The sequence below is a fragment of the Pelodiscus sinensis genome, chromosome 1, assembly GCF_052426305.1.
Source record: "Pelodiscus sinensis isolate ZL-2025 chromosome 1, ASM5242630v1, whole genome shotgun sequence".
Classification (NCBI taxonomy): Eukaryota; Metazoa; Chordata; order Testudines; family Trionychidae; genus Pelodiscus; species Pelodiscus sinensis.
In genome coordinates, this window is record NC_143052.1 from 143,037,596 (window position 1) to 143,064,429 (window position 26,834).

The 26,834-nt window shown below is 49.7% G+C and overlaps 1 protein-coding gene across 2 annotated transcripts; it reads right to left on the minus strand.

The window, feature by feature from the left end:
- Positions 1-13,459: 13,459 nt before the first annotated feature.
- On the minus strand, positions 13,460-26,802 carry ENO2 (enolase 2). 2 transcript variants are annotated; one of them, XM_006124142.5, is made up of 12 exons: positions 26,664-26,802; positions 22,702-22,803; positions 20,463-20,558; positions 20,143-20,201; positions 18,399-18,468; positions 17,985-18,118; positions 17,606-17,828; positions 16,734-16,931; positions 16,415-16,616; positions 16,081-16,189; positions 15,886-15,944; positions 13,460-14,457 (listed from the first exon to the last, which is right to left on the minus strand). In XM_006124142.5, exons 2-12 carry the CDS (start codon positions 22,784-22,786, stop codon positions 14,388-14,390), a joined length of 1,305 nt encoding a protein of 434 aa, XP_006124204.2. In that variant the 5' UTR covers positions 22,787-22,803; positions 26,664-26,802; the 3' UTR covers positions 13,460-14,387. The 2 variants fall into 2 exon arrangements, with proteins under 2 accessions (XP_006124204.2, XP_089627963.1); XM_089771837.1 differs by lacking the exons at positions 20,143-20,201; positions 22,702-22,803; positions 26,664-26,802.
- Positions 26,803-26,834: the final 32 nt, after the last annotated feature.

A 26,834-nucleotide genomic window follows, 5' to 3' on the forward strand; every position in this document is an offset into this window, starting at 1 on the left:
CAATTGCTCACACAACCTCCCCCCTATCTTTCCCTCCTGTAGCCTGTCCCATCCCCCTTTCCCAGTTACCAAGCAACGGCACAAAGGGAGAGCCTAGCGTGGAGGCCAAGAGAGGGCCCTGAGCCCTGCAAGAATGGATGCGAGTGTAACCCAATCGCAGTCTTTCCACCTGAGAATGAGGGGGAGCGAGAGAGATGGAGAGCAAGAGAGACAGATAGACACACCGAAAGAATGTAATAAAAATGCGGAACAGGCAACAGGGCCAAATTGCTGAATGCCCTAGAAAATGTGACCTATTTCTAACCCAAAATCATAAGCCCAAAAGAGAACAGGCCTGAAAACATGTTTGTGACATCCACAATAAATCTATTACAAGCCTTATTTTAGCATCTTTGAAATCTTATCATTTTGGCTTGGAGCGTTCCTTAGGCTTCAAAACATGCCAAATGTATTCTGAATGCAAAAAAAAAAAAAAAAAAAAAGAAGTTTTTGTAACATCTGAACAAAATAAGTTTCAAGTAATTACAAATGTACCCTGAATTTTAAAAAATTGGAATTTTGTCTAACATTTTTTTGGGTCCCTCTAGCTCAAAAATGGCAGTGCACTGCCCCTTCGAACTACCCACAGAGTTCAGTACCATTGAAAATATGTTCCTTAGCTACTTTGGAGATCAAAAGTTGTGATTCAGAAAGCAGCTAATTAATTTTGGTTTGACATGTAGGGTGCATCTAGACTGGCAAAAACTTGCCGCCTGTCTACACTGGCCGCGAGTGTTTGTGCAAGAACACTGACTTTGTACTGTACAAAATCAGTGCTTCTTGCACAAATACTCCAACGCTCCCACTCAGGGTTAAGCCCTTTTGCGCAAGTATTCTTGCGCAAGAGGGCCAATGTAGACAGCCATGTTAATTTCTTGCGCAAGAAAGCCCGATGGCTAACATGGCCATCGGAGCTTTCTTGCGCAAGAGAGCGTCTACAATGGCATGGATGCTTTTGCACAAAAGATGGCTTTTGCGCAAAAGCATCCGTGCCAGTGTAGACACTCTTTTGCGCAAATACTTTTAATGGAAAAACTTTTCCGTTAAAAGTATTTGCGCAAAATCATGCCAGTCTAGATGCAGCCATAGAGATTTAATTCTGCTCATGCTGATGCCACTTGGTGATTTCAGTTCTTTTCTACATTGGAAGCAGGACAAAATATTGTGTGCATGCATACATGTATGTGTAATAGAGAGTGTGTAAGTGATCAAGACACTATATGCCCTCAATTGAAGTTTTGAAGTTAGGGGTCCTCCTATACTCTGCATTTAACAGCTGCTTTAGCTCAAGTGTAGGAGCCTTTATTTCTGGGGCAGCATCCTAAGAATTCTAGTCCTCTTACTAGTATTTTATTACATTAAATAAATTATATTAAAAAAACATTAAGGTTGCAAAGTCAAGAATTCAACAGCTAAGAAATGCTAGAATTAAGCTTCCCTGTAACCTTAATTCAGCCCCTTTGTGTGTATAAATTATGATAGCCTTTAATTACATGAACACAAACTACTTCTTCCACAGGACCAATGGTGCACACTGAATGGGTAAGTATTCAATATTTCTTTTTATCTGCATCATTCAAAGTGTGACCACTGGCCTTATATACTGCCCACCACTCAAATCCTGGACTGAATACAGAATTATTAATTTTTCAATGGACATTTTGATGGAGCACAATGGCAGTTGCGCCAGGGCTTTTAAAAGGTCTGGGGTTCCGGGCCCCCACCACCATTACCACAGCAACAGCAATGGCCAGAGCCTCACATGGTGTAGTCTGGGCAGCACTGAGGACTGGCTGGGGATAGGCTAGCTGCCTAGCTCCTCCCCTTCCCCTTGAAGCCCCACCTCAGAATGGACAGGGCCAAGCCTGCCCACATCTTGCCCAGGGTCTGACGAAGTCAGTCGCCAGTTCTGATGGTGCTTGTCACCATAATATTTGAGTGCTTCACAAACAATAATGAACTTATCCTCCCAAAATCTCTGCTATTAAGGCCAAAAGTACACTAGTGTATTTTCATGTCTATTCTCTAATTTTGGGTGACCAATTTGAAATACATAGCTCCTGATTTTTCAGAGTAATTAGCATTTTATGTCACTTCCTATGTACAGAGCACAGCTCCCATAGATTTAAATTGAAGCTGTGATTGCCAAGCCATCAGAAACTCAAGTCAGGCATCCAAAAAACAGGGAACACATAATTAGTGACCACCTGAGATGAGTGGTTTAAGTGACTTGCCCAGGATCACACACTAGCTCAGTGATAGAGGTAAGGATAGTCACCAGTTCTCCAGGGTATCAGAAAACTACCTCAAGACTGGTCTATGCTAGGAATTTATTTTGGTATAGCTACATCCTTACAGATCTATTCCTAAGAAGGTAGATTACTTATGATGATGGGAGAACCCTTCCAATGCCATGGATAGTATCTACACACTGGATGGGCAAGAGAGCCTTCCGGGTAGGATTCGGCCTGCCAAGCTAGTTGATCTGGCTCGTGGCCACCCTGCTGCACCCCCACCCTTAGGCCAATAGAGACCTGGACACGGGAGCATGCAAATTCTCCTCCCCCTGCCAGAACCACTGTTCTTTCTAGGCGCTGCACACCCCTTGCAGGGTGGGGGTGGTGGGCAAAGACTTCATGCACTCCCCCGCCCCTAGGCCCTGACTGGCCTGGGGGTATGGTGAGCGCACGAAGTCTCTTGCTGCCAGGGATGCACAGCACTTAGAGGAAACTGCCAGCAGTTGAAAACAGCTGGGGGTTTTCTCTAGGCACTGGAGGGGGAGGGGGGCATAAAATCTTCACATGCTCCCCCACCCATAGGCCAATTGGGGTCTGTAGGCAGAGGAGCATGGGAAATTTTCTGACCCTGCCCCTTCCCAGGCAGCCCGGGGCCACTTCAGAAATTTGTGAAGCGGTCTCCTTCAAAAATTATTGCCCACCCCTCATCTACAATGAAGCACTCCAGTAGTGCATCTGCTGCATTTGAAGTGGCAACAAGCCCTGAGTCACAAGGCCATGTTTTCTCTTCTTGCAGTCTCATTCATTTCCAACCTCTGCCACAAATAAGGCAGGGAGCCTATAGACAACTGTCATTCACTATATCCCCCGATTCATTCCTTGACCCCCAAATGATACAGGGGTCCAGTGGAAAACAGCATGTGATTCTGTAATTAAAGACTGTATTATAATGTATGTACAAAAGGAGAGTGAATGCAACCTTAACACTGGAATATCCTAATTTATGAATGCCTGGCTTGGAAATCCTAACTTTCTGTTAACATAGTTTTTGTAAAAGTAAGATATTATTTTAGGGCAGTTGATTAATTGCAGTTAACTCACATGATTAACTCAAAAATGAATTATTAAAAAATGAATTGTGATTAATCACAGTTTTAATTGCACTATTAAACAATAGAATACCAGTTGAAATTTATTAATATTTTGGATGTTTTCTATATTTTCATATGTTCCATATTGTGTTGTTCTTGAAATCAAAGTGTATATTATTTTTATTACAAATATTTGCACTGTAAAATTATAAAAAAGTATTTTCAGTTCATCGTATACAAGTGCTGTACTGCAATCTCTTTGTTCTGAAAGAACAAACTTACAAATGTTCAGGACTCGACAATGTAGGTAATCTACTTGCCACAGGCAAGTAGATTATAGCCTGGCACGGCACCGCAGCGTGATCAGCACATGCATAGCGTGGTCTGCGCATGCACAGCGTGCTAAACCATGCGGCTGGCAAGTGGGGCTTGCCGTGGCTCGGCGAGCCCTGCAAATGTTGATTTTTTTTGTTACATTGTTTTGATTTTGAATAAAGCTATGTAAAACTTCAGAGCCTACAAGTCCACTCAGTCCTACTTCCTGTTCAGCCAATCAAACAAGTTTGTTTAAATTTACAGGAGATAATGCTACTTCTCCTTATTTATAATGCCACGAGAAAGTGAGAACAGGCATTTGAATGGCACTTTTACAGCTAGCATTGCCAGGCATTTACATACCAGATGCACTGGTAAGAGACTGGCCAGCTGAGGGCAGGGCTCTGGATGCTGTTAGCACTCTGGGCTCTAGCCACAGCACACCTAGGATCCAGCCTCCCATGCTCTGGTATCCATGCAGCATAGTCCCCACTGCTCCAGCCAGCCACAGGGATCTGATAGCTAGGCAGAATGGTGATTGCACTCCAAACCCTGAGCTCCTCCCATACCCCCAAACCTTGAGCCCTCCCCCACACTCCAATCACTGCCCTGAGCTTCCACAACCCCTTGCCCTTACTCCTGCACCTCCCCACACACACATCCCCAACTGCTACTTCGAAGTCCCCACAGTCTCCAGCCCCCTGTACCGAGCTTCCCCACACCCACATACACCCCAACCCTCTACCCTGAGTCAGGGCCGGCTCAAGCCATTCCTGTGCCCCGGGCAGTGGGTGCGCAGCACATGCGCAGCCCCGTCCTCCTGGCATGCTGCGACCCTTAGAGCTGCCATCAGGCGCCACGCACCGGGGGCCGCATGGTGCCCCTTAGAGCTGCCATCAGGTGCCGCGCAGCCCGGCGCGCAGCAGCTGATGGCAGTCTAAGGGGCGCCGCGCAGCCCCCAGCCCCGGGCGTGTGGCCCCTGATGGCAGCTCTAAGGCCACACGGCACCCCTTACAGCTGCCCGGCTAGCCCCCCCCCCTTAATCCGGCCCTGCCCTGAGTCTTACCCCCCACTCCAAGATGGGGTTGCGATAGGACAGTACCCGTAAGAAATTTAAAACTTTCACCCTTGCTAAACATTCTTATGCCCCTTCATGCTTCAGCCACCATTCCAGAGGACATGCTTCCAATCTGATAATACTAGTTAAAAAGATAATACATTAATTAAATTTGTTACTGAACTCTTTTGGGAATAATTATATATCCCCAGCTCTGTTTTACCCACATTCTGCCATATATTTCACATTATAGCAATATAGCAATCTCAGATGATGACCCAGCATGTTGTTCTTTTTAACAACACTTTCACTGCAGATTTTGTGAAACACAAAGAAGGTGCCGATGTGAGATTTCTATAGATAGCTACAGCCTTCAACCCAACGTTTAAGAATCTGAATCAAAATCCGAGGAATGAGGAGTGGAGCATGCTTTCAGAAGTTTTAAAAGAGCAACATTCTGATGAGGAAACTACAGAACCTGAACCATCAAAAACAAAAATCATCTGAAGGCATTTTACTCAAATAATGAAAATAAACGTGTGTTAGTCCACACTGATTTGGATTGTTATTGAGCAGAACTCGTCATCAGCTTGGAAGCATGTCCCTTAGAATGGAGGTTGAAGCATAAAGAGACATATGAATATTTAGAACATCAAGCATGTAAATATCTTGCAACACTGATTAGCACAGTGCCATGAGAACATTTGTTCCCACTTTCAGGTGACATTGTAAACAAGAAGCAACCTGCATTACCTCCTGCATATGTAAACATACTTGTTAGAGTCAGCAATTGATTGAACAAGAAGTAAGACTGAGGGGACTTTGCAGGCTCTAAAAATTTCCATTGTTTTAATTTTGAATGTTTTTTTTTTTTTTTTACATAATTCTACATTTGTAAGTTCAACTTTCATGATAAAAAGATTCTACTACAGTACTTGTATTAAGTAAATTGGAAAAGACTTTCTTTTGGTTTTTTTACAGTGCAAATATTTGTAATAAAAAATATAAAGTAAGCATTGAACACTTTGTATTCTGTGTTATAACTGAAATCAATATATTTGAAAATGTAGAAAACACCCAAAATATTGAAATAAACAGTAAGAGTACAAAAAGTAAGAGTTTGACAGTGTAATAAATCGTGCAATTAATTATGATCAATTTTTTAATCACACAATTAATCACAATTAATTTTTTTATTCACTTGACAGTCTTATATTATTTATATTGTGGTAGCACCTAAAGGTCTCAATCATAAGAGTTTCTGAGTACCTCTTCATATATCTTAATTACAATGCTGTCTTTAATTATATGATTACAGACTACTTCTAAAATAATAATGTTGGTTCTTGGACTGAGTGAAAGGCTGAAATTCAAGGCCTTGTGGGATGGCACCATTCAGATGGGAAATCAAGGAGATGGCAATTCTTGGTGAATCTGTTTATTTACAAAAGCATACACAAAGTCCTGTTTGCCTGAAGAGCAGTAGCAGCATAGAGTACACAGGCAGTTTCCTTGCTGGAAAAATCCCCCAGCCAGCCCAGTGCCCCACAGAAGAAGCTGCCTCTCTGTCTCTGCTTCCTCGGGTTCACACAGATCCACTTCTCCTACTTTATAACTCGGTCTACAACCAACACTTAGCCTGTATCTGGCAACCCTGTACTTTTATACAACTGTCCAGGCTGCATGCTTTGACCAGGGAGCTTGGGCCATTTGGCTCATAATACCCCTTTAATGAGTTATTGCCTCTATACACCCTTTCAGTACCTTGGCAGCTCTTAATGGTGGCTCATTACACTATCATATAGTTTATTTTTCACAGTCTTTGGCCTTCAGAACCAAACCACAAGCTCCTATATTTGATTGTATCCGGTACCTCTCAGAAGTGGCCCAGCTCTGAAAAGTTAGGGCCTTGTCTGTACCTCTCCTGTGCATATCCCAAAGGCTGTGGGAGGGTTAGGAGAAGAGCTCCTCCTCTTCTTTGGTCATGTTGTTTTATGGAAGATCAGTTCCACTGCTGCTCAACCTTTAAGGCATAAGAAAAAATAGATATATTTTTAAAGAGTAAGGAGGTTTTTAATCATTTTGAGACAACTCCCCTCATTCTCTCACACACACACACAGTTATGAGTGAGAAAAACAATGTTCTTCATGCTTTCAGTTTTCAGATTAAATTTTGTTCTAAAAATGTCAGCTAAACAGAATGAATACATTTTGAGATTAAGCAATTTACAAATGCTTCCCTTTAGATCATGTTGTGAAATGTCTGCCATATCTTTGTATGCCTCAATCTGGAACTGAAATAACATTACACCACAATATTGAGAGAAGTATTTGATACTGGCTTATGCAACAGGCAGTTTTCAAGGGCAGAAAAAACTAAATGGATTAGGATATTACTATTAAAAGTAAATTAGAAATTAATCTGTATCATTGAGGGTGATAGCAGAAAAAAACCCCCACAGATGGAGAATATAGATTAGTCTACCCGACTATGAGGAATCATTTCAGTGACTAAAGCAAAGACACTGGAGCAGCGTATTCTTGTACCAGTTGTGTGCTCATTGAAAAATCCTTTCATTTACAAAATCAGAAATATTGAATTGATATATTGCTCGTGTGTAGTATGTTCCCATGGACAAGTGTTTTCCAGAACCTTCATTGGCATAGTGGTGTGATGTATTGCTTGTAGACCATGAATCTTCACATTCTTTCCACAATAATTCAGTGCTACGCAGGGAACATAAGTAGTGGTTTCCTGTTGTTATTACCTTGGCCAGCATGGCCCACTCTCCACTAATTCAGTAATTTGGTGATATATCCCATTGCATGTATTTAGGGTTTATCAAAACATATCTTCATTTACCTACAAAAAAAGAGAAACATGAAAGAGATTGAAAGGAGAAGAAAGCAAAACCAAACCTAGGAAATTCCAAAACTAAGAAACTGTAAAAAACCTAGTTAAGGTTGCTAAGCAACATCACATCATTTACAAAACCTAAGCACTTAAAAGCAAGGAAATGAATAGTTGAGTGCCCACATAATAAATATAACATATTATTCATATCTGATGCAAAGAAATGCATATTTAATCACAAAACAACATTAAGTATGATTCTAAATAATTACCATTTTCATCAGATATCTGAAAGTATAAACACAGTACAAAACTCTTTTGAAAAAGACAAATTATATGCATAGGTATTAGTGATATGCTGATCTGCCTCACCAAGTTTTTATGCAAACATAATTTTACTACATAACAAAATGCTATATGTTTGCCATATTAAACTACACATATCATTATCAAAACACACACCCACACATACCAGTGTCAATATCCTCCAGTCTAGCAGTTCTTCTGATACTCCAGTCCAACACATTTGCTGAAGCACCACAGTCCACCATCCAGACCTGCAGCCTCTCAGTTCCAACCCCTCACACACACACACCCCAACTCAATTCATACCCCTAATTTCTGACCAGTAAGATCTCTTCATGCACACTTCAGCAACCTTGCTCACTCTGCCAAACTCACTGACAGATAGTAAGCTAAATAAGGCAATTTAACAATTCTGCCTTTCTCCTCTTACAGCTCTGTCCTTGGACACTACTGCCCTCTCATGGGAGATCCACAGTCAAACATCCTCCTCTTCAACCTCTCCCCTACTTGCTGAAGAGATCACATTTTGAGAAAACGAGGGGAGAGGGAGACAGGAAAATGGAGCTTATACCAAGGTGATTTCTGAACTACAGTTCCCAGAATGCTTCTTGTTATCCCCAAATGTGGCCTCACAAACTGCATCAGATTGCTCATTCCCATATCAGTAGGTGGTATTCAGTCCTCTGAGGCAGAGGAGGTACTGTACTGTAGATGGCTCAGGCTATAACTACGCTACAAGCATTACAATGACACAGCTGCAACTAGCCTGCTATTTAACCCAGTCCACAACAATGTGCTTAGCAATGACTTCTGCACATCAGCTTTAATGCTAAAGGCCTACAGCTCCACAGCAACTATGCCTCAGGCCCCTGTGTGGCTGCAGAGACAGCATTCTCTTTGGGTACTTGGCCTGTATAAAGAACTTCATCAGAACAGGAAGGTATGGCTGAGCCGCAGCTGTTACCAGAAGGTTGCTGGCTAGACCAGTGGTTCCCAAACTGTGGATTGTGCCCCAAAGGCAGTTTGTACCATCAATAGATGAGGGCACAATGATTCTCAGTGTGCAGAGGATGCTGTTTTGCTCCATACAGTGTGACCTTGCATGTACAGTACATTGAGGTCATGATGCATGGAGGATGCCAATTTGCTCATTTCCTCCATCCTCTGCACACTGTGACCTTGCAAGCATTATATATATGAGGTAATGCTGCGTGGAGGCTGCCATTTTGTAGAGCAACATGTACTGTGACCTCACATGTACAGTGTGAGAGAGGTCATGCTCTGCAGAGGATGCAATTTTGCTCTACAAAATAGAATCCTCCATGTTATCTGGGGTCCCAGGAGGAAATAGCTAATGAAAATGGGATACCAGCAAAAAGTTTGGAAATCGTTGGCCTAGACCACGCTGCTTCTCCTCATCTTGCCTTACAAACTTGCCTACCTCACATCCCTATCTCACTGACTTTGCCCCTTGAATTTGATCATCCAGCTGGCAACCCCTGTTAGAACTCAAACCACTGTCTTGGACTGTCTCTAATACAAATTGACCTGATTACCTGACTACCTGTCTAGACTGCTCTGGACTGCCCTTAGCCTTCTTTGGCCATCAGGCTTCACAGTTTGGTCAGACTGCTTTGTTCTCCTAGGCTCATCCTACCCCAAAAGTGCATGGAGCCTAGCAACTTAGCATCATAGATGCCACCGGGTGCACTGAGACACTAGGACCAGATTACCTACCTGCAGGTGGAAAACGAAGTTTTACAGGCCATGGTGGACCAGCTTTGGACAGAAAACTGCACCTGTGGGAAAAGATCACTGCAAGCGGTTACATCTTCCTCCGCTCTACATCCCATGCTGCCTTCTGGACCCAAACTCACAATAACATTAGCCAAGTTCTATAACGGGACCTGAAGTAGATCTGGAAATTCTGCAACTAGTACAGGCTGCTTCCTGCTACAGCCCAACACCTGCCAGATGGACCAGGCAAAATTTGGACTGCTCATCAGCTTGTTAGTAAGCAAGGCTCAGGACTGGCTGTCCCCTCTGCTAGAGCAGCATTTCAGTAGTGATCATCTGGGACATCTTCCTGAGGGCCTTTGTGACAATTTTCCATGATCCTCACTGGGCTCTTACCATGAAGGTGGCCATATGGAAACTTAACTAGGCCTCAGGGTCAGTTGTAACATAGGCAGCCCACTTCTGACACCTAGCAGCAGACACAGTTTGGAATTATCTGAACCACCTACACTGATTCTATCTTGGTCTTGGCAAGGAAATAAAAGATGAACTTGCCTGGATGAAACCTCCCACAGGTTTAGGCATGTTTATTCACCATCTGACTTAATGAAAGGCAACTTGAGAGGAGACGGATTCCTGCTCTGTGTCTGGGCATCACCCACAACCTCTGTGAAAGCCCTCACCTGAGCCCTTGAGGGTGGATTCAGCATGGGCCTAACTGAACCTTTCTAAATGAGAACCCTGATGGTGAGAGAGCTTGTGCTTTTACCATAGTTGCACTGGCCACATGGTGTCTGTCTGTTCTGCCAAGCCTCTGCCCCATGTGGCTCCAGGAAATCACCGTGCTCAGCCTTGATAAGGTGAGTTGGTCCTGGACATCAGGGAAACCTCCTGCAGCCCCTTCCAGCAACCATTCTAGGTGGCTGGCTAGACACTTTGAAAATGTGCTTGCACCTAGAACTCCAGCTGCAACTTTTGGGATTCTGAAGTGGTACTTCCCCTCATGTCCAAGAAAACCCTGACTGATTCAGACAGGAAATAAATAACTTCATGTATGATACTGTGGCTCAAATGCGTGGCCTATCCATTATGAGGCCATCCCTGATTTAGCTGAGACAACTGAAAGATCACTTCTCTCCTCTGGCCCCAAACCAAACCATTTGGGACCCTCTTAAGTCCTAGGTCCAATATTATGATGGACTTCCTTGTGGAGTCACCAACACCTGAGGGATTCTATACCATATGGACGCTAAGGGGCTCATTGATGAAGACAGTAAACTTTGTCTCCTGAGCACATCTTCATGCATTGAGGATGCTATCCTGCCTTTAGGACCACATAATCTTAGTTGGGGGGGTTTCAGGACAGGTTGGTTATGTCTACACTCGCGGCTTCTTGCGTGAGTAATATGCAAATGAGGCTAAGCGTGGAATATCGCCGAGCCTCATTTGCATACCTAATGAGCCACCATTTTTTTCAGAAGAGGCTCTTGCGCAAGAAGGAGCATCTACACTGCCCCTTCTTGCGCAAGAAAAACTCTCTTACGCAATGCCGTTACACCTATTACTTTTCAGGAAGAACGGCATTGCGCAAGAGGGTTTTTCTTGCGCAAGAAGGAGCAGTGTAGACGCTTCTTCTTGCGCAAGAGCCTCTTCTGAAAAAAATCGTGGCTCATTAGGTATGCAAATGAGGCCCAACAATATTCCACGCTTAGCCTCATTTGCATATTACTCGCACAAGAAACCGCGAGTGTAGACATAGCCGTTGTGTTTTGGTTTTGGAGGGAGGTATTGTATCTGCTAGCCGTGTATCTCCAAACTGATGGCCACCCAGAAAGAGTGAACTCCTAGCAGAACAATACATATGATGTTTCACAAACTACCGTCAATATAACTGCACCTCATTGATTCCACACGTGGAATTTGCAGACAACAATGCAGACCAGGCCTCTACCAAGATGAGCCTGTTTTTTGCCAATTATGGTTTCCACTCCTGTTTCCATCTTGCACTGCCCATAGCTCCCTCAGTTCCCGCAGTCTCAGGCCTGAATAATCAAATCCAAGGAACACAGGAAGAGTTGGAACAAACCCTAGGGACAGCCAAGGCACCATACAAACGTGATTACCAATATCTGTAGGGGGGCCTTACATTTGCAGTAGACAGAAGTTATGGCTAGACAGCCAGACACTTCAAGATGGGTCCCCTTTGAACTATGACATGTCCACCCCCACAGAGACTTTTGATGCCAGTTTTCAGGTGTTGCTTTATCTCCTCCCAAATAGCTGCAGTTCCCACCTATCTCCTGTAGGTGTCACCAAGCTAACCAGTTTGAGGCCTGTTTATGGCTCCCACCCATGCTAAATTGACAGAGGAGAGTGATTGAAATTCCTTGAAAAGTTTTTCCTGGCCTGGCAAATTATTTTGGATGGCACAGGGTTTGGGGCTGGGACTTGACACCCAGCACTGACTCTTACCTCACATATTCTTCAAAATTCTAATAAACCATCTTGTTGGTCTTTAAAGTGCTACATAGTCCTGTATTTTGTTTCATATTCTTCAAACTCCCTCTCTAGAACTTGGTGGCTTGGAGATCGTTCTGGGTATATAAACACATGCATTGCCAGTGAGTTACTGCCTGCAACGATCTTCCGCTGACAGTGCCACGAGGAGGGTATATTGAACAGAAACTATGTGCTGGAGGGTGAACCACTTCTTCTCACCTTACCATTTCTCTCTTAACCTTTGCTTCCTGGTCATTTTGGTGCTCTTTGCTCCACTTCCCCAAACTCCATGCAGTATAGGATCATAGACATGTGGAACTGGAAGGGACCTCAATCGGTATCTAGTCCAGTTCCCTACACTGTGGCATGACCAAATATTATCTGGACTGGGGTGGGCAAATTGCCTCCACAGGATGTATGCGGCACACCAAGCAGATTTATCCAGACTGCGGATGCCCTGCTGCTCCCCTGTCTGCAGGCCAATCAGGGTCTAGGGATGGGGGAGCATGCGAACTCTCCTTCCCCACCAGTGGCACACAGTGCTTAGAGTCAATTGTCAGGGTTGGTTTTAAGCACCATGTACCCCTTGCAGGGCAGGGGCAGGGAGCAAGAGCCTTCACTTGTTTTCCCCAACCCCAGGCCATCCAAGGCCTGGAGGTGGGGAAAAGTGCATGAAGTCTCCTCCCACCCTGCCCTTGCCCTCCAAGGGGCATGCGATGCTTAGAGTCAACTGCTAGCTGCTACCCTGATTGACCTGGGAGCAGGCCAAGCAGGCAAAGTCTCCTCTCACTGCCAGGGGCCCGGGCACCCAGAAGGATCCACCAGCTGTTCTGAACAGCTGAAAGTTCTCTCTGGGGAGATTTTGGGCGCTCCTCTACCCGCAGGCCAATCAAGGTCTGTGGGCGGGGAAACACTGAAGTGTTCTGGCCCCGCCCCTTCCACCTGAAGCCCCATCAAAAATTTCTGAAGTAGCCCCCCATCTAAAATTATTGCCCACCCCGATCTAGACCGTACATGACAGGTCTAACCTGTTCTTAAAACCCTTCAATGCCAGAGATTTCACAGCCCTTCTAGGTAATTTGTTCCAGTGCTTAACCACCCTGACAGGTAGGAAGTTTTTCCTAATGTCCAACCTAAACCTCCCTTGCTGCAATTTAAGCCCTTTTTTTTCTTGTCCTGTCTCCAGTGGAAAAGGAGACCAATTTATCACCCTCCTCTTTAGAACAACCTTTCACATACTTGAAGACTGCTACCATGTCCCCTGCTTGTTCCTGTCTCCCAGGAAGTAACACACAAAGAGACATTCCAGGCTGAGCCAGAGGACTCAGGTGTGAAATAGGTTTTAATTGAGTTTATGGTTTTGTATTTTGTCTCTTTTGCTCAGTTGAGGGTGGACTGTCCAGGGCACAAAGCAGATGTGATGGGTGGGAACAGAGAGTGAAGGAGAGAGAGCTACAGAGAAGGAAACAGCAAGAAAGAGGTCAAGGAATGCAATCAAGTATATATATGTTTGTTTGTGTATGTGTATGTGTGTGTGTGTGTTTTCACAATGCACTGACCCACAACACTTCATGAAGCAAATGACCCAGAGAGTCATAATATGCACACACAAACCAAGTGACACATAGCAGTGAAAATCAGCGTTAAAGTACAGACTAACACAGCTTAACAAAACATTCAGTGTCAACCACACAGATTCCACACTTCAGCACAGACACACATGGGGCAAAAGGACACTTGGAGATCAGCAGAGACACCCACACAGCGCACTGACACAAAGACACCCACACCCACACAGCAAGCAGCCACTGACAACACCCAGAATCAAAAAGAACTATTACAAGCAGGCTCGCACTTAACCAGCACACTGCACAAAGGGAATTGCACACAACCTGTCACCACACAAACTCAGACACACAAAACAAAATATAAACACCAACGAATATGCTTGTGCAATCTAATACCCAAACACAGTGATGTGCAGAGACCTACACATTGACAGAAAATACACATGGCGCATAACCAGACACACAACACCTCCCTGCAGACAGCAGAGGGAAGCCTCATTCTTATCTTTTCTTGGGTCATTCCACCTAGGGAGACCTGCACTCAGGGATCTCAGGAGAGAGAAGACCAGCAGGTGGAGTGGAAAAAAGGAGAGCGGGGACAGGAGGCATGGTGGGGGAAAGGTGGCTTCAGAGTCTGTGCATTGGGAATTGGCGGGGGAGCTGCGGCGCGTGTCATGGCAGTGTTCAAAGGACACTTGGATTGCGAAAGTTGTGCCCAGCGAAGCGAGCTTCATCCCCAAGCTCTTCCTCAATCCTGCCAGAGAAAGAAAGAAAGAAAGAGAAGCAGTGCAAGCAGCTCGGGGCCCCAATGAAAGGGACTATACTGGGTATGGGACACCCATGGGCCGCAGCAAGTCCCAGAGGAGCGGGTCAGAGCAGGAAAACAGGCCACCGTAAGTGCGGTGATGGAGGCATCATGACTTGGAACAGGGAGAGATGATGCAGCTCTGGGGTGAGCGCACTCAGCTTTGAGACCCCTCCTCAGGCCTGCCGATGGGGGGGGGTGCAGGACAAAAGGGCTGTTGTCCTGGGGCCCAGCGATTCAAAGGGGCGCAGGGCTCCTAGCTGCTGCTGCTGTTACTGCTGTTACTGAGGGCTGGGGGTCCCAGCGCTGCACTCTGGGTGGTGCTGAGGGCTGACTGTCCCCGGCCCCATCACTTCCACCCAAGGCCCCACCCATTCTGGGAGCACAGACCCGCTCCACCCACACACACACCTAGCCCAGGGGCCCGTGGAGGCTGTTGGCTTCCCTGCCCCTCCTGGTCCAAGGGAGACATGCCCATGCTGGCATCCTCTATTCTGCAGTTGCCCTCTCTCCCTCCACTGTCAATTCCTCCCTCCCCAGTGAGTCTATCCCAGGACCAGGCAAGATCCATCCTGTCAAGCCTTTTAATCTAGCCTGCAGCCCACCAGGATGGCACAGAGCAGCCCCAGACTGCTCAAAGCGGCTGACAGCTCAATGTGACTCTGCATGGTGCACTGGAGAGGGAAGGAGGCTTTGTGGGCTACCTTCACTCCCAGCACAATCTCTCAGCTCCTATTGGCCAAAAAACAGCCAATGGGAGTGGAGAGATTGTGCTGGGGGTGAGGCAGCGCATGAAGCCTCCCCTCCTGCATAGCCAGCCACTTTGAGCAGTCTATGGCTGCTGCAGACAGGGAGCCGGCCTGAGGGTTCTGCTGAGCTGGGAGCCACCTAGGTAAGCACCTCCTGGCCAGAGCCTGCCTCTGGCATTCTCCTCCCCTCCTCCCCCACACACCCTAACTCCCTGCCTCAGGCCACCACCCAAATCCTCTGCACCCATCCTGCCCCTAATCAAAACTCCCTCTCATACCCTGCACCCCCTCCTACACCTCTCCCTAGGCCAGAATCCTTTACTGCACCTATCCCCTTCCCCGACCCTGCACCCCAATCCCCCGATCCAGGTCACAACCCCCTCCTCCACCCAAGCTCCCTCTCAGACTCCACCCCCTCTCCTGTACCCTAGTCTCTTACCCTGAGCTCCCTTCTGCACTCAGCCTCCATCCCAGACCCCAGACTCCTTCACAGAAAAGTGCAGCCCTTCACCACTTACCAAAATCTTGGAGTGGCCCCCCACCAAAAATTATTGCCCACCCCTGGTCTATGCCCTAGTGGAGCCAGAGGGACAGTCCCACCTTTGCATTCTCAGCCTAGACCACTCACCTCATAAGCTGGTTGTATTTGGCCAGTCGCTCAGACCTGCAGGGAGCTCCTGTCTTTATCTGTAAAATATTCACCACAGAGAACAGGGTTAGACCCATTAGGAAGCCCTGAATTGGGTCTGAGAGCAGGAGGAGGATTTGTGCTCTATGTCCATTCAGTGCCAGCTCTCCCATTTAAGTTTAGTTTGGCACATACCTGCCCAGTACACAGCCCCACAACCAGGTCAGCAATGAAGGTGTCTTCAGTCTCCCCAGATCGATGGCTCACCATCACTCCCCAGCCATTCTCCTGGGCCAACTTACAGCTGCAGGGAGAAATGAAGCAAATGGATCATCTTTCTTGTGCTTCAGCCTGCTGGGGATAGGACCCTGACACCTCCTGCTCCCCACGTATGTCTATGTGGACTTTTACCCCCAGCGATGAGGACCAAGGCCTTATATGTCCATAAAAACTGCACCTATTTACCTAGTCAGAGTAGAAAGCACTGCTGTTAGATTGGTGCTGGGAGCAGGTGACTGGTCGGACTTACGCTTGGATGGCTTCAGTAACTGATCCAATCTGGTTGACTTTGAGCAAGAGGCAGTTGCAGGCTTTTTCTTCAACCGCTCTCTCAATGCGCTTGGGGTTTGTCACCGTCAAGTCATCCCCCACAATCTGAATCCCCACGTTGGCTGTGAACTTGGACCAGGCTTCCCAGTCATCCTGATCAAAGGGGTCCTCAATGGAGACCACTGCAGAGAGAGGGGAAGAGGGTGAGTTGAAGCTGCCCCACTTCCCAGCCCACAAGCATGGTGGGGTTGACATCCCAGGACACTGAGCATTCAGAGTCACACAGCACAGCAGCTCACCAGGGTAATCACGAACAAAGCTTTGGTAGAGGTCGCCCAGCTCATCTGCAGAGATGTAGCGGCTGGGGTCATCGGGGGATTTGAAGTCCAAATCATATTTGCCATCCCGGTAGAACTCAGATGCTGCCACGTCCATGCCAATGACGATCTTCTCAGTGTAGCCAGCTTTGTCGATAGCTTCCTTGAGGAGTTCCAGAGCTGGGACAGGAGAAGAGTCAGAATGAGATTCAGCCGCTGCTAGTCCACTTTGGAAAAATTCCTCTACAACCCCAGATCTTTGACTGCCTGAGGGTCAGGAGCAGCTGAGAGAGGCCAGGAAGGAACGGTCAATGGACCCTCTCTTGTGAGATCCTGCCTGAGGGAGAAGGGGACAGCAAACTATTCAGGGACTTGCAGAGGGACAGAGTACAGGAGGAGGATATATAAATCAGGGCTGAATAGCCCAAGGCCCCATGATCCAGAGCAGAGAGGGAATAAGTCCTTTCTGCTTGGCTCTGGAGAGACCCCACCTGGCTCGCTGAGCTCCTCAGTCCCAGAAAGAGTGACATGCTTTGGAAGCTGCAGGGGTGAAGTGCTGGGGACAGATTCAAAGAGCAAACCCCAGCGGAGTGATGCCACGACCGAGGGGGAAGACATGAAAATGTGTGAGGGATACAAGCTCCAGAGGAAAGGTGTTGGGAATGGGGAGGACAAAGTCCAGGGAAAGGAGCTCAGGTGCTATCCTCCAAGGGGGAAAGATCTGTGAGCTTGGGAGCTCCTGCACCAAGGAACAGGCCGGGAGTCCCCATAAAACTAGGACTCAGGTGTTCTGAGCCATGGATGGATTGGGTACTGTGAGCCTGCTCTGTGCCCCTTTTCTCGTGGTCTTTCACCTTCGCTGTTCTCCAGGATGTTGGGGGCAAAGCCACCTTCATCGCCTACATTGGTGGCATCCTTCCCATACTTCTCCTTGATTACGCTCTTCAGGTTATGATAGACCTCGGCCCCAATGCGCATGGCATCCCGGAAGCTCTCAGCCCCCACAGGAAGGATCATAAACTCCTGCATGGCCAGCTTGTTCCCTGCATGGGAGCCTCCGTTGATCACATTGAAGGCCTGAAAAAGTCCGGAAAAAAAGCAGGGACAAAAATGTTAATATCCCAGGCCTGTAACAAAAGGAGGAGTCCACATGTTCCCACATTCTTGAGTGCCCCCCAATGCCCTAGATCTGAATGCAAGTGGATTTTGAATCCAGGGATGGAAGGTTCTTACGGGCACAGGCAGTATGAGGTCAGTGTTTCCAGCCAGGTCAGCAATGTGTCGATACAGGGGCACATCTTTCTCTGCAGCACCTGCCTTGCACACAGCCAGAGAGACTCCCAGGATGGCATTGGCTCCAAATTGAGCTGTGGACATTCCAGAATCAGTGAGGAATGAATCCTCCAAACATTCTCAGTCCTACCCTGCAGCCCCTGCTAATCCAGCCCTGGGCTCCCCACACAGCCCTGCCAGTGCCCCCCAGTCCTGCCCTGCAGCCCCCTGCTATTCCAGCCCTGGGCTCCCTTCACAGCCCTGCCAGTGCCCCTCAGCCCTGCCCTGCAGCCCCTGCTATTCCAGCCCTGCCTGCAGTATCTTCCCACACTCCTTTATGATTCTATTTCCCATGCCAAAGGAGAGTGGAATTACATTTGTTTTCTGTTCCATCCATCTCTAGCATGAGGTTGTCTATTTTCTCTTGATCCACAACAGAGAGGCCCTGCAAGAAGAAAAATCTGCTAAGAAGAGAAGGTGTGGGAAGAAGCACAGCTGAGCAAGGACTGTGTGTGTATTTGTATCACTCTTGCTGTGTTGCATTCAGCACAGGAATTCAGTACACATCCCATCTCTGCCCTTGTTGTCAGGAACTGGCTCTGTGGCTGGGCCTGTTAGTTTTGCTGGGTACAAAAATCAGGTATGTCCATGGAAATCCTGAGCCCATAAAACTAGCCAGCTGGCAGTGTGCATAGAGGGCCCTTATAGATTTCCCAGGCTAGTAATAAAGGGATAATACTGGCAAATCTCTATGGTGACTGCCCTTTGTCCATCATGCACTGTCACTGCCTCATGTGGGCACAGAAAGTTCCATATTTTTTACAAACAAAATCCATGGGCCATAGCACTGTGCCCAGGCGATGAGTTATATGGGCCTGTGGTGCCCTGGCACCAGGGATATTCCTGGCCCTGGGCTGCGCTCCATCAACATTCACTGCCTGCCTGTGCTCCTGGCCTCTGCGTCCCCCGACTCCCCTGCCATCCCATGCATTCCCCCCACGCATCCTTCGGCCCTGCCTGCCATCCCCAGACAATCTCCAATGCCCCAGGGGGCCCTGTGGCCACCACCGGCAGCAGCGCTGCAGGGTTAGAGCAGCCTCAGGCCACTCATTTTCCCCAGTTGCCAGCATGTGCATCCCTGCATGGAAGCTGTGTGGGTGGGGCAGGGCCTCCGGGCCATGCACTGCTCCAGCAGCTGGAGCAGCGCAAGAGACCCCATCCCTCTCCCCAAGTGGGACACATGCTGGCAGCCACGGGACTGAGTGTCTGGAAGATACTCTAACCCTGCAGCACTGCTGGGGGTGGCCACAGGATGCCCCAGGCTGTTTTAATCACTGGGTGCTGACAGGCAGGGCCAGGGCAGCAGTAGGGAAGTGTGCAGGGAAGTAGACAGGGCCAGGGGAATGCGCAGGGGCAGCAGCACCCAAAGCCCTCGGCTCCCAGCAGCCAGAGGGGTGTGCCCCAGGTACATGTGGCATGCCCCATCCTCCCACCCCCATCCGAGCCCTCAACTCCCTCCCCTCCAGCCCTCAAACTCCCTCACAGAGCCTACACCCCAGACCTTCACCTGCTCCCAAGTCCCCCCAGAGCTCCACCTGCACCTATCCTTTCTCCCAGAGCCTGCCCCCCAACTCCCTGCTCCAGTCCAGAGCCTGTCTCCAAACTCCCTTTCAGAGCCTTAGGCGGGGGCTCTCTGGGCATTCTGGGCACCTCCACAATTTTTGCAAACTTGCCACCCTACCATTGTGCATGCCAGATGGTGAGGGGAGAGCCACTGAGAATGGGAACGGAGGCTTTGGATGAGGGATGTGCAGTGTGCCAAGAGGCACCTGTGTGAAAGAGGCAGGGAGCCTGCCAATGAGGGGCAGCTGGAGAGATGCCAGATCAGATGGTCTCTGCAGTGTGGGGGAAGGCTGCATGGAGGAACACCCCTCCCTCCCAGTGGAGCAGAGCTCTGCGCTGACACACAGACACTTACACCTGTGAGGGGTGTGCCTCGAGCCAAAGGGAATGGCAAAGAGCCAATCCCCTGGGGAAATACAGAGAGAGGCAGAAAGTGATTAGAAAACAAGAGAGTGAAATAAATGCCCCAGAAAGGAGAATCAAGGGAAATCCTTACAGAGCCCAGGAGAGCGGGGGCGATAGTGCTGTTGATATGATCCACGGCCTGCAGGACCCCTAGAAGGGAAGAGACAGAGATAGCGAGTGAGACCAAGAGAGAGACAGAGACAGAGGGAAATTCCTGGTCTGATTCCCCGCTTAGTCACACCAGCGCTAGAGTCGTGTGACCGCACCGAGGCCAGTGGACTTAGACCAGCGTAAAACTGGGGGTGCTGCATGGAGGAACGCACACACGCATGCATGCACACACACAGCCCTGGGCTCGTCAGGTGCCTGAGACCTCCCAGTGATGGGGAGCAGAAGCTGAACTGTCCCCACCTTTCCCAAGGAATCGGAACTTGTCATTATCTCGCAGCTCCAGAGCTTCATAGATGCCAGTAGAAGCGCCGCTGGGAACTGCAGCACGGAACATGCCTGAGAGCAAACACAGGCATAACGAGAAGAAATCAGCCATTTCATTTCAGTTTCCAGTATCTCACTGTGGTGCTCATGTGCCCACATAGCTTCTCAGCCCCCACCCATCTCTTGCTTTGCCTCCCCTCAAGGAAACGTACAGCCCACAGGCTGTTTGGGTCGTGGCATCACCCCACAATAGAGCTGGGCAAACTGCATCACAGGAGAAGGAAAGACTTGCCCCAGGTCACACAGAGAGACAGGTGCAGAGCCACGTAGAGCACCAACGTGTCCTGACTCCCAGGACTGCACCTGCTAGATCCACCTCCATCTCTGAGCTAAAGCCAGACTCCAGGAGGCCTGCTCTTCTGTCTACCCGCTCTAAGGAGTCTGAGTTTGAAGGTGGCTGATGAGTAATTTCTCCTTTTTGGATATTTCATTGAATCAAGAAGTGAATGAAACATTCAGCTCTAGAAGCTGACAGAAACCTGATACAAACACAAGTACACATTGCGCCTAGACTGGCAAGACTAGGCAGCTTTTGTGCAAAAACTTGCCAGCTGTCTATACTGGCCGCTTGAATTTGCGCTAGAGCACTGACTTTGTAATGTACAAAATCAGGGCTTCTTGTGCAAATACTTTCCCACTCCCGCTCGGGAAAAAGCCCTCTTGCACAAGAATACTTGCACAAGAGGGCCAGTGTAGACAGGGAAGAATTGTTTTGAGCAAAAAAGCCCTGATGGCTAAAATGGCGATCGGGGCTTTCTTGTGCAAAATCGCATCTAGACTGGCCACGGATGCTTTTGCGCAAAAGCACTTTTGCGCAAAAGCATCCGTGCCAATCTAGATGTGCTTTTGCGGAATGACTTTTAATGGAAAATCTTTCCGTTAAAAGTATTTCCACAAAATCATGCCAGTCTAGACGCAGCCATGGAGATGTGCACAGAGAGAACACACAACACGTGTGCATACACATCTAAGTCATAAATCTACATACGTGCCTGGGACATGACCATGTATGTGCCTGAAGATGCAGCTAGACTCTAGCTATCTCCCAGAGAAGCACAGCTCTGCAACACTACAGCCATGGAGGCCCACATTAACAGGGCCAAATCACTGTTACTGCATACACAGTGCACACTCTATCACATACACCCAGAAATCACCAGTTTCATTTCAGTTTCCAGTGTCTCACTATGCTGCTCATGTGCCCACACAACACTGCTTGCACTATAATGCTACTGGAGGTTAATGACTATTCATACTACAGAGCACGCTCACATTTACTAGTGAATTCATACACACCCCTGCATTGGGATCCAGCCACAAACTCTGACCCCTTAGCTCCAAATGCATGGGCCCAGGGCTGGCTTTAGGCTGATTCACTCGATTCCTCCAAATGGGGCCCCGCACCTAAAAGGGCCCCGTGCCCTAAAGCCAGAGGGCCCTGCACCCTAAACCTGGAAGTGTGCTGGTGTGTGGGGGAAGAAGGGGGGTGTCTGCTCCAAAGGAAGAGCGTGGCGGCTTCTGTGAGCTGTGGGAGGGGGAGTCGGCCCCTGGGTTTGGCTGGAAGGCGGGACTCTGTCCTGTAAGCTGGGGATTTAAAGGGACTGTGACTTGTTTCTTTGTGTGCAGGCAGGTTTGCTTGGGTTTTTTTGGGGGTTTTTTGCTCAACCAAAATTTGTGTGTGGTTTTTTTTGGTCAACAAAAAAGTTGCGGCTGCTGGTGTCCCGTCGAATTGGGCCCCGCACTTCCTAAAGCCGGCCCTGCATGGGCCCCTCCTGCCAGTGCTAAGAGAAGCACTCTTCCAGAGGACATGAGCTATATGGGAGCGGGTGTCTTCTCCTCTCTGGGAGCTACAGTGACAGACGCACACATACTCACTGTGCACACACACCAGCACAAACTCACGCACACGTTCGTTCATTTGTTACGGTCACAGCTTTGGAAGCCAATTTCTGTTAGCTGTAAATTCACCAGCAGGAGGGAAGTTGTCAGAGTCTCGGGTGTTGCAAAGTGCAGGTGCTTTGCCACTGAAGAGACAAAGCTTGCTCAGATTGTGGGTGCTATTTCCTATCTGGTTGCCACAGGACTGAACTAATTTCACTGCCTCCTAGGGCTGGCCAACCCAGACGCACCTTCTCCCCTGCGTTTTCACACATACCTTTTTCTGTATACAAATCCACCTCTACGGTGGGATTCCCGCGGGAATCCAGGATCTCCCGGGCACGGATCTTTTCAATGGACATGCTGATCCTGGTCTTTCCTGCCGAAGAGTTGGAGATGGGAGAGGAGAAGCAAGGAAAGATGTTCAGTTCTGAGTTTCTCCAGCACAGAGGCCTCACATCCTCTCTGAGATCCAGCCCTTCCTTCCCAGAGAGACGGCGGCAGGCAGGAGGGGACTCAGGCTCTGTCTACCCTTGGGGCTGGGCTGTGACTCCTAGTGTGCAGAGAATGACTTGCGCTAGTGCACTAAGACCAGTGGTGTCTCCAGGGCAGCGGTGAGCAGCAGCACTGGCTAGTCGCCCCGAGGACAGGCTTCCTCTCTGGTTGGCTAGTCTGAGCCATCACTTGTCCCTGCTCATGCTACCATGGCCAGGCTGCTCTGTTTATCCCACTAGCCGCATGGAGGACCTGGCATGTGTGTGTCTCTCCTCACTGGGAACCCACCCCAAGGGCAGATACAACATTGGAGACAAGCCCAAGAAACACTCCTGGGCCTCAGGGAACAGGTGGGCTAAGCCCACTTGGCTCCAGGAAGCCAGGGCAAGGGAAGGCATGTGAGGTGCTGGCCAATGCCCATGGGTGTGAGTCATGAGGGGAGGGGCATGTTTAGGGCAGTGCTGTCCAGTCTTTTCATCCTGAAAGCTGAACACATTCTTGCAAAACAGGAAGGGGACCACAACCAATCTCTGCCACAAGGGAGCTGCCCTGCTCCAGTGGGCACAGAGTTGGCATCGCTGGTGCTGCCACAGGTGCCCAGGCACCAGGGGAAGGCATGTCAGGATAAGGGGAGGCATGGCTGGAGCATGCTGGAGCTCTCCCCGGCTGGCATATGGTCCCTTGGGAGCTGGCCAGCTGGTGCAAGATGGGTGAAGAAGAACCAAGACCTTGTCATTGTTGGTTGTCTCAGCTTCTCCCTTTCCCCGCTCCTGGGCTGTGAGGGAGGGAGCCGCCTATGACTCTCCTGCTCTCCCTGGCGCTCCTACACCCTGGCAGTGGCTCCCCCGGAGCTCCTGTCCTCCCTCCACCGCAAGGCAGAGCAGACAAGCTGCCAGGGAAGGCCCAAGGGCGGCAGTCTGCTCCCTGCTCAGAGCACAGCTGCTAATGGGACTGCAGAGGAAGCAGTGGGAGGCAGCTGCCTGGATTCCTGGCTTGCCATGATGGGGTTGGATCAATCACTGGGGGCAGCTCAGGAAAAGCATCTTTTCCATTCAAACTTCCATACACTGCTCTGTCCCGTGAGGGTCACATTTCAAAGCTTCCAGGTCCACAGGCTGGCACCTTTGCTGGGAGGAGGGGGGCTGAGAATGAGATATGGCAAAGGAACACAGGAATCAGGGCCCCAATGTTCAGGGGTCTGTGAGCCCAGGAAGCCATCTCCCCAGAAGGGTCTGGGGCACCAGCATTTGGGAAAGTGGGCACTAAGGAGTCCCAGGAACGGACAAAGGGAAACACCCTCATCCTGCAGGCCAGGGGAAGTGGGTGGGTGGGGAGGGGGGAACATGGGACTGATCCCAGGGTTTAAATCTTTTGCTCATAAGTAAATCATGCTAATGTCTGGGGTGGGAGGAGGAGGATCAAGGTCTCTTGTACTGAGGGCTGGGAGGGTTAATGATTCAGTCAGAGCTAACCAAGTTGGGGCTCGGGGAGCAAAGCATCTTGAGAGGCCCCTCACCAGCCGACCACGCACTTTGGGTGTCCAGAGCAGTCCTGCCCCTGGGCCAGCTCCCCTTCCCAACAATCTGAGGCCCATCTGTCTTCTCACCCAACTGCCAGACAAGGCGCCTCGCAATGTCTCCAGAGAGTGGGACTCCATGGCGGGGGATGGGAGAATTCAATGCAACCCCCCTCCTGCCCCGCCACACCTCAGCCCCTTGGATCCCCCAGCTCCTGTCACTCCCCTTCTCTGCCCCTCCTTATTGCCTCCCCTCTCCTTCCATTCTCAACCCTCCCCTCCTCTCTTGCTCCCACAGGGTCAGTCCCCCGGCCTCAGGGGGAGCCAGTTCTGAGTGGAGATATTAAACCCAGCCCAGAGCTGCACCCAGGGAAAGCTGAGCTGGGGAGCCCTGTAGAACCTTTACCCAGGGACAAACACTCAGTCCAAGGCACAGTGGGGTGGGGGCTGTGCTGAGATTTACACCTCACCGGGCCATGAGCAGCGTGGGTGGTGGGGAAAGCAGAGGGGAGGCCAGGAGCAGCACATACTGTGGGCAGGAGCTGGTCTCAAGCCCATTCTCCTGTGTCTCAGATCACAGTGTTGTCACAGGAGATCTTTCCAATGCTGGGAAATCTCAGCCCATGAAGCTGAGTGCCTGTAGAACCCACGCAGGGCTGTTCTCCCCCTTGCAACTCCCTTCACAGCCACCATCTGGGCCGGCATCCCCATCAGCTGCTCTGCAAGCAGAATTTCTCACACAGTCTGTCGGACCCACCGGCACTTCCCCCACGTGATGCCCTGCAGCTGTGTGCTTCCCTCACTGCAGTGCCAGGGAAGGAGCAAGGAGAGACAGCCCGAGTGCAGGCTCCCCACAGTGGGGCTCTGAGGATGCTGTCTGAACTGGGTTGAACGCTTCCTAGCCTCAGGAGCAGCATTGCCAGCGCCATTGCAGACTGTCCATGTTCCTCTTTTGCCCCAGCCTGCCAAAGGCCATGGAGCAGCGGGCTCAAGGACAGCAAAGGAACAGGCACCCTGCAACCTCCCCTCTCCCCCATCACTCTCTCTGCTTCTCTTTCCTCCCTTTCTCTGTCCCTCCCGGCTCACTTCCTCTCCTCCCAGCTCCCAGATGGAGCAAGAGCTGCACTGGAGCTCCCTGGCTAGGGCAGTGCTGTCCTGAAAGGAGGTCAGGGACGGATGAGCAGGGATAAGGGATTGGAACCGAGCCATGGCTTTGAACTCACAGGCAGTGGAAGAAGGGAGCAGCCATCAGGCTGAAGGGTGCACAAGCCCTCGGGAGGGCAGGCTGGGGAGCTTCCACATGGCGTCCCCACACCGGGCTGGGACAGGGACTGGTGCCAGCGGAATGGCCACTGCTGGCAGGAAGCTGCCCGGGCTGTAGTGCTCCCCCAGTGTGGCACAGCTTTAAGGAAGTTTGCATTGCCAGGGCATGATGGGGTAGCTAACACTGCAGCATTCCCCCCACCGCTGGCCAAGCCGGCCAGTTGCCAGCTCCTCAGTTCTGCCGCAGTCCTGGGCCCTGCTTGAAGGCGGCTGGCACTGGTGCAATCCCCCAGGCTCAGCACTGCGCCCAGGAAGCTCTCGCTGCTGCAGTGCTGTAGCGGCTGCAGCTAGTGCTCGCTTGGCTGCCATCTCTTCCCATCACTGCCCCCCAGCGGGGGGTGGAGCTGGGACTGACATGATGTCGCACACCGCAATTCCCCTCCCTCCCCCTGGGAGGCAGCTCTGTGTGGCTGCTTGTGCCCGGCTAGACTGAACTAGCCTGATGGCAGATCCCTGCACTTAGTTCCCTGCCCCAGCACCTCAGATGAGTGCCCCTCCAGCACCAAGCCCTTCAGAGATGTCAGGAATCCGCTGCCCTGCCAGTCACAGCATCTCCCTGGGGTGCCCTTGGGAACAAAACCTCCCACTGGTGGCTGAGCCCTCCCCAGAGAAATACCTGAAGGAAAGACACAGCTGTGCTGTCCTGCAGCTTGGTGATGTAGCACAGCAAGGGCAGGCTGGGGAGGATTGCATGACATTAAAATAAGAGGGAATGGAGAGAGGCAGAGGAAGAATGAAGGGGGAGGGGAGAACAGGAGGAAGAAGTGAGGGGAGTTGAGTTAGTTTATTTGCCTCTCCGCTTGGTCCCTTTCCCCAAGGACTCAAGTGCTAGAGGGTGCCGGGGGCCCAGGGTGGGGAGTGTAAAGAAGCACAAGAAGGATGTTGGATGTGAGAGGGACACTTACCTTCCTAGGGCAGGTGTGAGCGACAGACTGAGAAAGTGCTGCTGGACGGAGGAGGAGGATGGAGCTGAGGAAGGATGCAGGACCTCAAGGGGAGATGATGTGTCCTCTAAGCCAACGGCAGCAGCAGCAGGATGGAGACGCCCCTGATAGGGCCGAGGCAGCAGCATGTGA

What these genes read in the sequence shown, in the direction of transcription:
- ENO2 (XM_006124142.5), bottom strand. Translation starts at nt 22,786, where the DNA reads ATGTCCATTGAAAAGATCCGTGCCCGGGAGATCCTGGATTCCCGCGGG. An exon ending in CTTTGTTCGTGATTACCCTG is followed by an intron (nt 16,617 to 16,733) that starts GTGAGCTGCTGT and finishes CTCTCTCTGCAG; the next exon opens with TGGTCTCCATTGAGGACCCC. An exon ending in GTTACTGAAGCCATCCAAGC is followed by an intron (nt 16,190 to 16,414) that starts GTAAGTCCGACC and finishes TTCTCCCTGCAG; the next exon opens with CTGTAAGTTGGCCCAGGAGA.